Genomic DNA, 15,394 nt, shown 5'->3' with positions numbered 1-15,394 from the left:
GCTAGACATGTGCATGTTTTACAATAATTTCTCTTCAACATTCATTCAGCAGCAAAATAACTTAATCCATTAAACAGCCACAGCTCCTACAGTTTGGTGAACACAGATTTTAGAATATATACTCAGTTTATATCATCTCTGACCCTTCAGGAGAGAGTACATCCGTGGCAACAGAATACTCTCTCAAGTTTGATGAGTCCATGACTGAGGATGAAATAGAGGAGCGCTCCTTCCGCTCTCTGCTACCGTCTGAGGCGCATCGCCGTGGAACTATGGAGAAGAAGTCCCGCCATCGCGAGGAATCAGAGGATGATGGAGCCAATCACAACACAACATTGGTTTCAGGGTCAAGATCAAACAATACCTTAAAGGTGAGAGGGCACTTCATCAAACCCTAATAAGTCAGTGGGTGTGAGCACTGACAACATGATTAGATTTTTTTAAAATCCATTTTTCCTTTGTGACGTGTCTCAAGATATCTCTTCATATCTCTACTCACATCTTACTGTCTTTGTTTGTTTTCTCACCTACTGTAATGCATTTGTCTTTCTGTAAATATTTTCTTTTCACTCTCTAATCATAGCTTATTTCTTCCATTTTCTCCTGCAGTCTCAGGATGCAAGCATGGTCTTTTCTGGTGGACAGGACAGCTTTTCCCAGTTCACTATGGACATGGTTCGTCAGTACATGAAAGATGAGGAGGTAAGATTGCAGCACCAAAGTTCTCTGCTGCATCTTCGCCAGAAAGCTCTCAAGGAGAAAACCCGGGCAGAGCTGGCCTGGCTAGAGCACCAGAAAAAGAGACTGAGGGACAAGGGAGAAGATGACAAAATGCCACCAATCAGGAAGAAGCAGAGGGGACTTCTGATGAAACTACAGCAGGAGCAGGTACCCGGAGCGTGCCTAATATAGCTTTGGGGTGTTCTGTGATCTTATCTATCTGTGACAAACCAATGTTTCCTGTAATTTTTCCTGCTCATTTTCTAAGGCTGAAATCAAACGACTTCAAGAGGCCAATAAAGCAGCAAGGAAGGAGAGACAGTTGTTGCTGAAGCAGCAGGAGGAGATTGAACGCATGAGAAACTCAACACACAGACTGAAGGAGCGTCTCAAGTGTGTTGGGGGTGAAGCGCCACCTGTAAGTAGTGCAGTCACACCTTCTGAGTTACTTTTGATGACAGAAATGTAAGAGGTCTCGATTTAGCCCAGTTTGTTCCATAGAGGCAGAGTTTTGATGGAATGAAATAAGAAAACATGATATTTAATTGCTGATCTGGTTTTGTGACTTTTGACTAATTGTCTGTCTGTGCATGTTCATCATCTGTCTTTTAGGAGACTCCAGTGTCAGAAACTCCGTGTTCTGAACCTGCCTCCCCCAGCATGAGGCATGCTGAAGATGTCCGTAGCCCCTCTCCATCTCTTTCCGTCTCTGGAAGTGAGACTAGCAGCATCATGCAGAAGCTAAAGAAGATGCGCTCTCACATGGATGAAAAGTAAAGACTTTCATTTCGTTTTCAAACGTTATCTAGGATCTCTTGGTAGTTTTTGAGTGTATTAATGGATGTTGTTATCCTTCTAAGTGTTTTTTTTTTCCTTTTAATCACAATCTGATTACTTAAGTGTTGAACATGTGCTTACACACAAATAATTTAGCAGTTTAGATATATCTTCTTTTACTGTTCTATGACATCACACACCTTCTATGTTCATTGAGACTTTAAGAGACCTTACCTTGCTGGTGCCATCTTTCTCTTGCTGTTTGAAGGGATGGGGAGGCGAAAATAAGCATGCCTCCTTTTGTTCTCCCACGACATGACAAGCATCCACTGTTCAAAAAAACAGCTTTAATCCTCAGAAGGAATCTTAAATGTTTGAAAGGACATCAGGCACTATTAATGGACTTTCCAACAGGGATAAAACAAACATATTATACATTCCATACTTTTAAAGAGGGTGTGCAGTGATGTCACTGCTGTCGTGGTCCACACCCCCCTGAGTGTCAAAAACGTGAAATAATATAGCGAAACTGGGAAAAATGTTGATTATCAGATCAAATTAAGGACAATTGGACTTGACAATGATCCATAGTTTTAGTTCAATTCAGTTATGTTGAATGTAGCTAAATAAAAGATGCTAATGCTAAGAGCTTTACTGAGAAGTAACGTCAGCCATACAATTCTGTAGCGCCTGGCTGGATGTTAAGAGGATTACGAGGAGTAATGACAAATATTCTTTTTATTGTTTTATTGTTATTTATTGTTGGAACTGAAATAGTTACTGTTGACCCTAACTACACCAAAACAACAACATCCCCAAATGTATCTGACAGACCTCCACAGCACCACTTAAGAACTAACTTAAGCCATGACTTCATCAGAACAGCATAAATTAATATTACCTGACACAAAATGTGAACTACAACACTAGAGTTCGGTGCCTGGATTCCAGTTGTTATTAATCCATGTACTTGTCTTTTCTTTGGGAGTCAGAGATATCTGTAAAAATATATCTTTGACTGCTTCTCAAATCTGTTGGTACAGTCAATCCCACAACAGCTCTTCCCCATGTTTTTTCAATTTAGATGCTCTTAAAGCCAATGATTCAAACTAATGCACCTGATCTCCATGCTCAACTGTCACTTTTTGTCACTCAGTGGACACTTCCGCTTGTTGTGACATCACGTGCGTTCCCTCTATTATACCCACATTCTGTTGTATTGACCATGGGATCAAAAAGCTCCACTGAGCTTCACTGAGCTCCACTGAGCTGCACTGAGGTTTTAGCTGCTAGCAGCTTTGGTCGGGTGACTGTCAAGCCTCTCATGACTGGATAGGTTCAACAAGTATTAATTGTTCTGGGGCTGAGGTATTATAACTTGTAAAATTTGCAATTTATACCCACAATACACACAATAATCAGAATTTACTATACAAGTTTCAATAAATATTCAGTTTAACGTAAGCCACTAACAAAGATGTGATCACCTTATCTAGGATGCAACTGTTGAAAAAAAACTGAACATAAAATGTCACTGATGAATTAGTTATTCAACCACCTCAAGCAGTTTTGACTGTGATCCTACCCCACCCATCCTTAAAGCAAGCTTAATGCTGTAGTAAAATTCTTCTTAACAGAAGCCTGACAGACTGACATCTTGGGTGCAGTAAAACCACATTTGCTCATATCACTCTCTTCCTTTCTCTCTACTTGTTTTTCCCCTCTGATTCTCCTGTGTTTTTTACGTTACACGTGTGTATGTGTACATGTCCATCCCCCTGTTTGTGTGGCTCTTTTGACTTTGTTGCGTGCTTGTATGTTGTAGACACTGTTCTCCTGTCCACTACTTCCTCTCTGTGTTTACGGCCCACAACTGGGCCTCCCTCAGTGTCTGTCTTCCCAACCTCCAACCTAAATTCCAGCTCTTTATCTACAACCAGTTGGTCAGGTACTGTATAGTACTCTCTATCTATCCACCTAGCCCTGGCCTGCCTCACCTCCACCCCAATCCCCATGGGACATGCTTTGGTTCATTCTCCGGCACTGGGACCTTATGGGGGGTGGGAACGTGAATGATGAGCGATTGTGTTGGTTTGTTTGGGTTTCCTGTGGGATATTAACAGGTTTAAACGTCTAGGATGGCTTTCGGGCCGGGGAGGAGTTTAAATTAATGCTGGGAAAGTGCCCAAGGAAAGCTGCTTTACTGAATAAGGTGACCTTTTGACAACTAAACTGATTTTATACTTTTCAACATTGTGTCAGAGAGAGACACAGAATTGTAGCGCTATAAAAAAGGCATTAAAACACTCTAGTTAAAATATGTGATGAGTTAAAAAAAAAAAAAATAGGATACAAATGATTCTGTTTTGCGAGAGTCAAAGGTTATGTTTATTTAAGAGGCACCTTCCTTGTTGGAAAGAAATCTCAGTCTCAGAGCTGGGATTTCACTAATTTCTGTGGTGTACTTCGCAACTCTTTCCCTTTTTATTTCTTGCAGTGCAACATGTTCTTTTTATCATCGGGTCAGCTGCTGGCCAGTTATCATTACAAAATATTTTTAGATGGGGCCACAATAAGAAATGGAAGTAAAGGACTTTTGCAGAGCATAGAACAGAGATGGGGTGCTCCATCTCTTCAATGAGCCCAGTATATCTTAACTAGCCATCTTTATTATGTAATTGTTGCATAGGGTGGGATAATAAGTACAGATGGTCATTGGCTGTAATAGAATTTGGGAAGACACTAAAGAATCCCCCATTCTCATTCTTGAGTATCTGCGCTGTCATCAGTATACATTAGGTCAAGAGAAAGGCCTCTAAATTAGATCAAGGCTAAATAATACTGCACTGTAATGGCACCCATAGCTGTGGGAGATGCCATTACAAAACAGTTACACCTGAATGCACTTTATTTTGATAGACATCTGCACAGATATGTATGCAAGTTGAACTGAAGACTTACCCATTTCTTTTTACTCTTTTAAGAAAACTAAACCGTTGTAGTTTAGTCTTAAATACAATCAGTGAAGAGATTGACACTCACAGAGAGGTTATCTGTTTGTACTTAAGGACCTGACTTCTGTTAATCTCCTGAAATTGCAGAATATGTTTGAGGCGTGTCTGTGAATATGCCAACCCTTCTGTTTGTCTCTTTTGCATGAATCCTCACTATTACCTTTCTGCTCTTTCTTTCTCCTGAATGACATTTCATCACTCTTTTTATTTGGGTACATTTCAAAATTTGGATGACTATTCTGGGCATGTTATAGATGTGTGTTTGCTTGTGTAACTGTGTGTTGGAAAGAAGTTTGAGGTGAGTTTGCAGTAAAAACAGAATGTTCTGGTGATTTGGGGCAGATGGCTCCTTTTTTTAACCTTGTCTTATGCTCGATGTCTGTATCTTCTCTCCCACTTCATTTTCCTCACCCATAATAACGATGTTTGCTCTGTCTTCACCCTCTTTTGCATTTCTTCATCTCTCTCATCACCATCATCTGCACCTCCCTCTTCTCTGTTCCTGTTCCTCTACTTCCTCCTCATCCCTCTATCCTTTCCTTTTCAATATTATTCACTTCTACAGGTTCCTGACCAAACGAGAGCAGCAGCTCATGCAGAGGCGACACCATGCTGAAGAGCTGCTGCAGTGGAAACAGCGGCTGGACCAGGAGGAAGCAGAAGTACGCAGGATGGAGAAAGAAGCCCTGGCTGTGTGGGACCAGAAGACGCGTCATCACAAGAATCTTGAAATATCAGAGAGCAAGGAAATGGATGTTCCTGATAGTAGCTCCCGTCCCAGTCACCATCAAAGCTCAGGGCTCCGAACTGACAGTGAGAAAGGTGAAGCTACAGGATTTACTGAATTTTAGGTGTATGGCAAGCTCTTGTTTGATTTAAAGTGGGAAAAAAAACAGGAAAAAGAGGTCCAGATTAGTCATGAATGATCAAAATGACCTTATTTTAACTTTGTTTCATTTTCAGAGTATGTGAGTGAGGGCGACATTTCCTCAGCGACTCCTGAGTACAGTATACACACAGAGGGACTGGAGTCCCAGCAACTGGGAAGTCCTTCCCCACCACAACCTGCTTCAGTGTCTGAAACATCCTTGGCCTCTGTCCAGAGCAGCCCTTTAAATTACACCCAGGACTTCTCTTCAGGGTCACAGTCGCCTAGCAGAAAAGTGCGCATGAATGTGGATTTCTTTTATATTTCCATTTCATTTATCTATTTTATTATATATATATAATTAATAGTCAATGTTGTTATTTTGAGCTCACGTATAGATACTTGAAAACTAAAGTCACATATCCGTGTACAAAATTTTTAGAGCTTTTAGAAATGTACAGTAAAGACCAGTTGATACATGTTTTATTTTTTTGCTAATCTTTATACCTGGTTTGGTAACTAAGTGGTCATTAAGCATTTGTTGATTCGCTGTGCTTGTAAAATATCAATGTCAATTTAGTTCTGATCAATGTAACTGTGATGTCAGGTCCTGAAGTAATATTCCTCTTTCTTTCCGTCTTTCCTTCCTCCTCCTCCTGCCCGGTCTTTCCAGTCTTCTCTCAAAGGCAGCCGCAGCCCTGCTGGCTCTCCCTCAGATGGCAGCAGTAAAACCAAGATGCAGCTCCAGTCCACCTCCTGGACAACCAACCAGGCCTCCACTCAGCCCACTGACCCACCCATGGCCACACAGACTGGTGAGTTACCCATTTTCAACACATACATACACACACACACACACACACACACACACACACACAGTGTATGCAACAATTTTGGAGAATAAAAGCGGTTTCAAAGTAAAATGGAAGGACTAAAGCAGAGAGTGTAGATAATGCAGCTATATTGCTGGCTCTGTGTTGTCAAACATAATGTTATGAGAATACATTAAGCAAGCACTTTCCTGATACCTAACCTGCTTAGCTCTGTGATAGGCGCAGAGAACACTGTGCATAGCACTTTCATTGTACCATTATCACACAAGCAAAAACTGTTTGGCTGGCCTAGTACTGGAGCAGATGGTTTTTTAGTCATTTACAGACCCTAACTATAACCCTGTTTTAATTTTTGTTATACTCTTTCTTCATTATCTCTGTATAAATGTTTTACCAAACATAAAATGAATGTTTACCACATTGCTGGTAAAGAAAATGTACAGTAATCCCCAAAGAAATGGGTTTGCGTTTGAGTGGGCTAATAGTTGGATTACCCTTGGCTAATCAGAGGCCTGGCACTGCTTTCACATTCTAGCTGTGATTTTATCTTTGAAATTTGCCTCCAGAAACCATTTCAGACCAGAGTGACATAGAGAGTCGTATCAAGGCCCTGAAGGAAGAACTGAGGAAACGAAAGATTATGGCCTACCAGCTGAAGAAGGAGCAGAAGAAGCGCAACAAGGAACGCCTGAAGGCTCAGGAGGCAAGCCTGTTGAAACAGCTGGAGGTAAATGTGTGTCACCTTAAAAGTGTCTGGATTATTTAGTTTTTTGTTTCTGTTGTTTTTTATGTGTTTGTGCATTAATCTATGCACTGTATACCCAGATTTTCATATTGTGACTGTTTTCAGAATTATAATAATTTCATCGAGAAGACAAAGGCAGAACTGAACAAAGCGCCCGACTCAACGCCTGATGTCAGCTCCCAGATCAAAGATTCAAACTCTGTTTTAGAGCAGTCCATTGTCATACCACCCACACACAGGTACCCAACAGGGCTGTAAACATCATACTGTGATGAATATCTGATACTGTAATATATTAAGAAATATGAATTGTGTGTATAAAAGCAAATGCTTCTTTCTCAGATCTGAAACCAGCTACATTTCTGACTCCAAAAAGATTCAAACTGATGCATCTTTACATCACAGTAAGTGTTTTATATTCATCGTTGCTAACATAACAATTATGTAGCTGCAATGTATTTTGACCAATACTTTCCATTTGTAACATGATTCTCTCCTGTTATGATAGATGCCATTCCTGAACCAGGGCAGAGTAGATCAACTTCAGTGCCGGAAGACTTGTTTGATGAGGAGCAGCCAACTATGGCAGGCTATGGCAGCCCAGAGTGTCCAGTCCCTGAGCACAAGTTCTCTCAATCCACAGAGCCTCTTTTAAGATCTGTCTCCAAAGAAGACAAAGCAAAGTCTGAAGATGAGAGCATTGTATCTGATTATCGATCTGATATTCAGGAAGAGCTGGACGTAAGCTCCAAGTTAGATGATGAAGACCCTCAGCATCTTCTCAGACTAGAAAAGGAAGACGGACTTGATTTCCAGGAGAGATTGTCTACATCTAAACATGGTTCATCTTCCATAAATGAAGAACATCAATATTCTCCATCTGTTAGCCAAGAACAGGACAATCTAATGAAGCAGAGGGAAATATCTGAAACTGAAGACACTGTGAAGTCAAATATTACTGCCTTTAGTCAGAAGCAGTCACCTGCAGTAGACCTCAAAACTTCATCTCAACCAAGCTACAGTTATTCATCTGGTGACCATTCCCGCTCTCCTGAATCATTTGCCACTTCTTCAAATAAGGAGTCACCCATAAAAGATATAGAGGCTTCTCCCACAGCAGATGGCTATCATGATGACTTTGAGTCATCGGTAGATTCTTCACCCAGAGAAGACCATCCTAGTTCCAAGCTTGAGTCTCAACTCTCATTTTCCCCTACTGAAATCAAGAGTTCAAGAAATGACAGCCAGGATGAAGTTGTGGAGGAGGACATAGCTGAGGAGCTGAGTCACCACTCTGGTACTAGTGAACCTAGCCACCAGTCTGGAAGACTGCTAGATCTTCATAAGCAGCCAGAGGATTTCAAATCTCTCATTAAGAGCAATGATTCCGGCCACTCACCGCCTGTCTCTCCTCTTCAGACCCCTCTCTCTCTTGCTGTAGATGAAATGCTCAGTTTTAACATTGGAGACCGGGTTCTTGTTGGTGGTGTTCAGCCTGGCACTCTGAGATTCAAAGGTCCAACCAGCTTTGCTAATGGCTTCTGGGCAGGTGTGGAGTTAGACAAGCCTGAAGGTAGCAACAACGGCACTTATGATGGGATCGTCTACTTTGAATGTGAGGAATGTCACGGTATCTTTGCTCCTCCAGACAAAATCACACATCTTCCAGACAAGTTTGAGGTCTACACAGATACAACAGAGGATGAAGACTCATTCTTTGATGATTTCTCAGAGAAAGGCAGAGATACACGAAAAACTGAGGAAGACAATAAAAAACAAGGATCCCAAAAACAAGGAAATCTGGAGAAGGAAAATGATCAAACATCTCATAACGTCACGGAGTCTGGAGATAAAAAGGTTATTGACGAGTCTCTTCCCAAGTCCCAGTTTATTTCACAGCGCCATGAAGAATCTGAGCATCCAATTTCGAATGGCGATGTTGGGGATGTAATGTTGGATTTTGAAGATGCCTCACACACTCCCCTCATATCTGACATTGATAAAATAGGCCTAATGAAGCAGAGTCAGAAGATTGTAAGTGAAGATGTAAACTATCAAAGCCACTCCAGTCCTGCTGATCTTGGCACAGATATCAGGGATGAAAATAGAGAACACAAGAACAAAGATTTGCTGGACACATTTGCAGATAAGCTTCTCCACAGCTTTGTGAAGGACACTGTGCAGCAGTTTGCTGTAATTAAAAAGGCTAAACAGCAGAAAATTGAAGCTGCTAACCAGAAAAATGGAGACCTCTTTGGTGAAAATGTTGAAGAAGAATGGATGTCTTTAGTGGAACAAAAAGATGGTCTACCCTTCTTTCTACCTGCTGATAAAGAGGAACTATCTTCTCCAGAACTGTGTAACCGACCAGTGAGTATATTTTTGCGTTGAGAGTGACATAGATCGTTGAAAAAAGGTATTAAATTAAACATTTTACTCCATGTCTTTGACTGTTTCCAGTCAGCACCTACTACAGTTCAGAAAAAAATATTGGTTGAACTGTGGAATTCTCTTTGCTGTAAACCAAGTTACAGCCAAATAGTATTTGTTTATTTGACCTGGATTACCCTTATTTTCAGGACATGTTCAGCCAAAGTCCAATGTTATATTGACAGACTTTATTGAATTTGGCTTTCTTTGCTGAAAGCTTTTACGTGTTAAACATCAGTAAGAAAAGTTACTCTTCAAAGCTAGCTTGAGGAGATTTAAAATTTAAAAATCTGAAAATGGAAAGTAAACATAAAAATCATACTTTCTTTCACTTCTCTTTGCTTTCACAACAGCAGAGTCCAGTGTTAGGGGCCAGTGGTCAAGAAGAGCTTGCAAAGCGACTAGCAGAGCTGGAACTGAGCCGTGAACTACTAGATGAGCTTGGTGATGATCAGGACTGGTTTGATGAGGACTTTGGTCTCAGCTCCCGTAGAGAACAGCAGAGACTCAAACAGGAAGAGGAAGAGGCGAGACTGGGAGGAGGAAGAGGAGGCCTTGCCAGATCTGGCTCCTCAGCTGGAACACCTATGGGGGCGATGGTTTCCTCATCAGGTGGGGAACCACAGGTAAAAACTCCACCTAGACCTGAGCTACCTCTCCCTTTGCCACCTAAACTACCGGAGCAGCCTGCCATGGTAGTGCCCCACTCAGCTACGGAGGTGGAGAAGATGGTTCATGCTGCCACACAGGAGATCTGGGAGAGATGCGACTTGGGGAAAAGGGGAACATTGAGCCTTACACAGATGCCAATCCCTCAACCTTCTCAAGATTATTTAGGTAAAGAGGCCGGTAGCCAGGACCAGGAGGCCCTCTCCATCTGCAGCTACAGAAAGGTAAAAATATGAATTTACAAACCATCCAAAAAAAAGGAGCATGGAACAAAAACAGCCTCACTTCCATTTCCTGAAATGCACACATTGCTGTTTTTCTCCAGTAATACTAAGCCAAAGGCAGTTGGGCTTGCACTCTAAAAGATAGCAGTTTATTTACATTGAGAGATTAAATTCCAGGAAAATTCTAGTTGGTCAGCAGTCTCCAGTCCAATGAGCATCTTAATGTTTTCAAGACTCCACAACAGTTTCAGCCTTTGGTTTACAGTTATTAGATAACCATGTGCTCTGAATATTGTCTCAGTTTGTCAGATGTTTTGATTTGGACAGACATGCTTAAATGGTTGAGTTCTAATTACATGTTATCTGACTTATTTATAGTATTTTAACTGCGGTGCTCAGCTCAAGAACCCTTGTCTACTTTGATTTAAGGCTCAGTTTTAACAGGGTGGCAGTAGCTCAGGAGGTAGAGCAGTCGTCCAATAACTGAGAGGTTGGCGGCCCTATCCCTAGTCTATTGTGTCCTCGGGCAAGACACTTAACCCACCGTGCTTCCAGCGTGAACTCCACTGGTGTGTGATTGCTAGTGAGTGGTGTTTGGTGGTGATCGGAGTGGCCGTAGGCTCAGACTGGCAGCCATGTTTCCGTCAGCCTGCCCCAGGGCAGCTGTGACAACTGAGGTAGTTTACCACCACCAGGAAGTGACTGTGTGAGCAAATGAATAATGCAGTCAATTATAAAGCGCTATGCGTGTCTACGATAAGGCGCTATATAAAACCAGTGCATTATCATTATTGTTGTTGTTGTTTTAATTAGCAACACTTATTTAAGCATTCATATCTCATTCCTTTCCTTCTTTAGGCTGTGTATGACTTGACGTGGGAGATTCTTGAGGAGATCTATGCCGAGGACCCCAACACTGATCAGCCTCAGTGGGTCAAACCCCGTCGAGTTAAGTCCTCCTTCCACAAAGTCAAGACACCAGGAAACCTCACCAAAGTCCAGGTACAGTACTGCAGGACAATCACCCTACAACACAAGCTCCCTGCTCTCTTCTTTTCGTTTACCATTGTTTTCTGAAGCTTGCAGTCTGTATTCTTTAATAATAATTAATAATGAATAAATAATTAATTTGTTTCTGAAGTGGTTCCTTCTGCAAGTTCTTATCTTTACTTCTCAACTTTACTTTTTTCTACTTTACTTAAGTACTTCTGGGTGTAATGTAAGCCTTCTGTTCTCAATCAAGTAGGCTATTTTCAAAATTATCCCACTATGCAGAACAGTAGTATTAGTTGCTTTTTTTGTTTTAATGATTTCTGAACATTGATAGAGGTATTGAGAGTATAGTTATACTTGTTGGGGTTATTATCTGCTAAGTATAAACACTGTTCAGTTTCCCTATTCACGTTGTTGATTTTAGACTGAAGTGAACAAATACAAAATTACATGTTGTGTGTGTGTTTCTTATTATACATATTTGAACAGGAATTTATCACAGCAGAAGTACTGAAGCTTTATGGTCTGGCAAAAGATGAGAACCAGAAGACTGACTGGCAGAAGATGTTGAAATTTGGCAGAAAGAAGCGTGACAGAGTCGATCACATACTGGTAGGTCCCAGAGTTTGTTTGTTTTTGACTATTTATGAAGAAGTTATTTACAATATCAGAGTGTCTTGAATACATATTATATACAGAAATTGTTCGTAACCCACGAGTGAAAATTGCATACAAATGTTGTGTTTGTGCTGTGTGAGACAAGATTAAAAGAGGAATTTGGAAGTTTTGAGGTTAGACTAACAGGACTCCGGTCAGTATAACAATGACTTGTATACCACAATTTTATCAGAAATTGTGAATGACCACATTTCCTTTCAATACAGTGCAGTGTTCAGCCAACAGTCATTGTGTTGCTATAGTCAAGCCTGTTTGTCTTTCAGGTTCAGGAACTCCACGAGGAGGAGTCCCAGTGGGTCAACTACGACGAGGACGAGCTCTTTGTCAAGATGCAGCTGGCAGACAGCATCTTCGATGCTTTGCTAAAGGACACGGCAAATACACTCACACTAATTTCTGACAAGAGGGCCAGAAGAAGCTCCCTCTCCTGACGGTTTTTCTGCTTGGATTTTTAAACTACAGCTTCTAGCTCAATCCCACTTTTTTCTTCACCTCAGTGAACTGTAGCCAACACACTTGAGCTTCCACCAGCTGATGTGCCAATGGCAACCCTCTGATGCCTTCAGTCCCAGTATTACCTCTCAGCTTAACAACTTCCTCATTTCTTTGTTATTCATTTGCTGAAGTTGCTTCAGCTAACTGTAGTGCTGGTATCATTTGTTTTATACACAAAATGCCTCTTGAGTACTCAGCCTACTTAAACATTAATATCAGCTGGTGTCAGATCTCATCTCCTGGACTGCCAGTTGGAGAATGGGCAGATGTGTGGATAAGTTGGATTGTGCCATTTGGAAGCAGTCCCCCAACGCTGCTATGAAGATTGTTTCATTGTGGGCTTTAATGTAACATCTACCTGAAAAAGCATTAGGTTGTTAGATTTTATATTGAATGGATATCAGATTTATATATATTTGGAGACAAAAATTGTAAAGTAACGGAGACAAAGAAAATACAGTGCAATCCGTGAATCCAGTGAAACCATTTTGCATCGATTTGGTAATCCAGCACAAAATAGAAATGAAACTTTGACTATGAGGTTAAAGGTCTTGGTTACAAGGACTCTTAGAGTGTTGCCCGAAGACTAAACGATGTTCAGCTCTTTGGCCCTCAAACATTTTTAAAGCACTTTAACTTCATAGACACTGCTGAATTTCAAATCTGGAGGAGAGCCTAAACAATTATTTACGGAGCAGATATTGTCCGAGTGCACTGAATAGGAGTAGAGATATTCTATGAAACGTTTTGCCTCCTTAATTATTTATTGTGTGAAATTTGTTTGATTAGAGGAGAAAATTAACATTCACATTATGTAAACATAATAAATAAATGTTATTGTAAAAGCACAAATACAAATGTGAATGTGAACATGGCAATACATTATGTAGGAGAAAGCAGAAAACAATATTTAATATTTAAAGTTGTTAATAATTGATTGAAACTCTCTAACTGTACGACTTTTATTGTGACCACAACTGTCCGGTTGATCAGCTCAACCACTGTGTGCCACTTCCATGCTATATGTTAATATTATGAAGCATGTTGCCTGGTTAAAAAAAATGTTTGTCCGATGATTTATGCTTTGTTAGCCCTCGTTAACTTTTGCTTTTGTTTTCTCACCCAGCTGCTCCTCAGTTTTCTTTCTTTTATTTTGGCTTTTGTTTATCTCCAATATTTGGCACAAGTGTCCACCTGTGTCCCTCGAAACTCAGGCTACGTAACTCAACACACACTTCAATATTTGCTATACAAGTGGGAGGCAGAAGACTCCCAGTACACTTAACTGTTTTTTTTGTTTTGTTTTTTTAGAATCACATTATGGGACAGTACTGAAATGCTGGATTTGAGCCTTACTTATCTGACATTCACTTTCTATAATTTGGGAAAACACCTGTGGTTGTCTTGTTTTTTAACAGTTGCTGTGGGAAAAGTTATGTGGCGAACACATGCATGGTTAGTTGTGTTACCTGCTGCTGTGAAACATTTGGCTTTACAACAATCAGCTAGTTCAAATAAGGAAAAAATGTTGCCTGTCGGTGTTGCCGGGCGGCCGGACAGAGGTAGCGCTTCTTCACATTCATTTTAAGTGCCTCTTTACGTTGTTGATTTGTGACAGATTTTGATGACGTCTCAACACTCTTTGGACCTATTTTCTTTGAATGTTTCTTTCAACTGCTGGATACTACCATTTTGTAAAGGATCCCCAAATGACTGCTCCTGCTTCTCACCAGTTTACCAGTACTTTACTTTCAGCCTTATTGATCCTTCCGTTTCAAACCATAGAGTAGAACAGGACATCCTGTAAACCTTCTCATTCTCCTGTGCTTAGGAAGAGTTTGTAATGTCAGGAGTCTGACACATACTTGCTTCTTTCTAGTCATCCATGCCTCAGTGTCTATAGAGAGTCATTTCATTGATGTACTGTATGGGGAACTAGTTGTAGCTGAGAACGTAGGATTGAATCCAAGGGCTTGTTTTGGTCCCACTGTCAGTGCTGCTTTGATCCAACAAACTGAGTACTAACTCAATCTGATGCGTGTGACGGAGTTTGTTAATCCTCACTGACTGTTTGGAGCTAAAGTGACCTTAACGTTTCTTTTTCTAAATTCAGTGTTTTAACAATTGTTGTAGTTTTTGTTCAAATTGTAACTTATATAAATGCAGAAAAAGACCAAAAAACATTTGATACCAATCTCTCCTTGCTGTGTGACTTGTATGTCTAGTGTGTAGGCATATGTAACTGTAATGGTTAGAAGCGTAGAAGCGTTTTCTGCAAGGCGTTATTGAAAACCCTCTAGCATCGTTCTCTTGACCTGATTGTATGTGGGAGGACGTTAAGTCCTCCTCTGTAACTATGCAGTACTTGGTCGTATTCATTGTTTTGTACATTTGGACCAAACGACTAAGAGCCTCAGCTGTCATCTGTAGATAACTTACATCTTCAAGTAGCAGTGTGGCGTAAGACGGTATTGCTCCAGTCTGCTGGTTTTCTTCACAGAGACATGAAGCGCCTCTACCTTAACTTAAATGTATAGTTTGAGATGAGTAACTTAATCAAAAATGGACAGGACAATATTTGATTTTAACAATAACCCAGTCAAACTAGATATCCCTCCTCGTCTTTTGAAATGTCTATGAATATTTATAATAATGTGCTGTGAGTGTGCGCTACGTGCACTTGAAGAATTGTACAATTCTTTTATGGGTGTAAATATACTGTCTCCAATTTGACCCACTGTTATTGTAACCGGAACGATTGTTGTAAAATGAACACTGTTTACTTTGCAAATATGTACATAGTATATATTTGGTAAACTAAATGATATATGAAACTGTAAATAAAGCTTTTGTTGTATCCGAAGGAATGCGTCTAAGTTGTAATTCAGTGTTTGCAGAAGTAGTTATTGTACAACATGTAGTTACAGTGAAGTAGGCCCACCAGCTGA

At 40.6% G+C, this 15,394-nt stretch overlaps 1 protein-coding gene across 3 annotated transcripts in view; it reads left to right on the top strand.

Moving 5' to 3' along the window:
• cep350 (centrosomal protein 350) overlaps nucleotides 1-15,309 on the top strand; it is a 31,611-nt gene extending 16,302 nt beyond the window's left edge. Inside the window, exons 23-38 of one of the 3 annotated variants that reach the window (XM_047586816.1) lie at nucleotides 151-371; nucleotides 610-888; nucleotides 989-1,138; nucleotides 1,333-1,493; nucleotides 3,323-3,445; nucleotides 5,077-5,333; nucleotides 5,475-5,674; nucleotides 6,053-6,194; nucleotides 6,779-6,939; nucleotides 7,063-7,196; nucleotides 7,300-7,361; nucleotides 7,466-9,327; nucleotides 9,744-10,280; nucleotides 11,139-11,282; nucleotides 11,763-11,885; nucleotides 12,215-15,309. In XM_047586816.1, coding sequence (XP_047442772.1) covers nucleotides 151-371; nucleotides 610-888; nucleotides 989-1,138; nucleotides 1,333-1,493; nucleotides 3,323-3,445; nucleotides 5,077-5,333; nucleotides 5,475-5,674; nucleotides 6,053-6,194; nucleotides 6,779-6,939; nucleotides 7,063-7,196; nucleotides 7,300-7,361; nucleotides 7,466-9,327; nucleotides 9,744-10,280; nucleotides 11,139-11,282; nucleotides 11,763-11,885; nucleotides 12,215-12,382 — 4,724 coding nt within the window. In that variant the 3' untranslated portion in view covers nucleotides 12,383-15,309. Of the gene's footprint in view, nucleotides 1-150; nucleotides 372-609; nucleotides 889-988; nucleotides 1,139-1,332; nucleotides 1,494-3,322; nucleotides 3,446-5,076; nucleotides 5,334-5,474; nucleotides 5,675-6,052; nucleotides 6,195-6,778; nucleotides 6,940-7,062; nucleotides 7,197-7,299; nucleotides 7,362-7,465; nucleotides 9,328-9,740; nucleotides 10,281-11,138; nucleotides 11,283-11,762; nucleotides 11,886-12,214 lie in introns of all 3 variants that reach the window. The other 2 variants (XM_047586815.1, XM_047586817.1) reach the window with 2 other exon arrangements.
• Nucleotides 15,310-15,394: the final 85 nt, after the last annotated feature.

The sequence above is a fragment of the Mugil cephalus genome, chromosome 6 (assembly GCF_022458985.1).
Source record: "Mugil cephalus isolate CIBA_MC_2020 chromosome 6, CIBA_Mcephalus_1.1, whole genome shotgun sequence".
Classification (NCBI taxonomy): domain Eukaryota; kingdom Metazoa; phylum Chordata; class Actinopteri; order Mugiliformes; family Mugilidae; genus Mugil; species Mugil cephalus.
The sequence above is the reverse complement of the archived record's forward strand: the minus strand, read 5'-3'. Positions and strand labels throughout refer to the sequence as shown.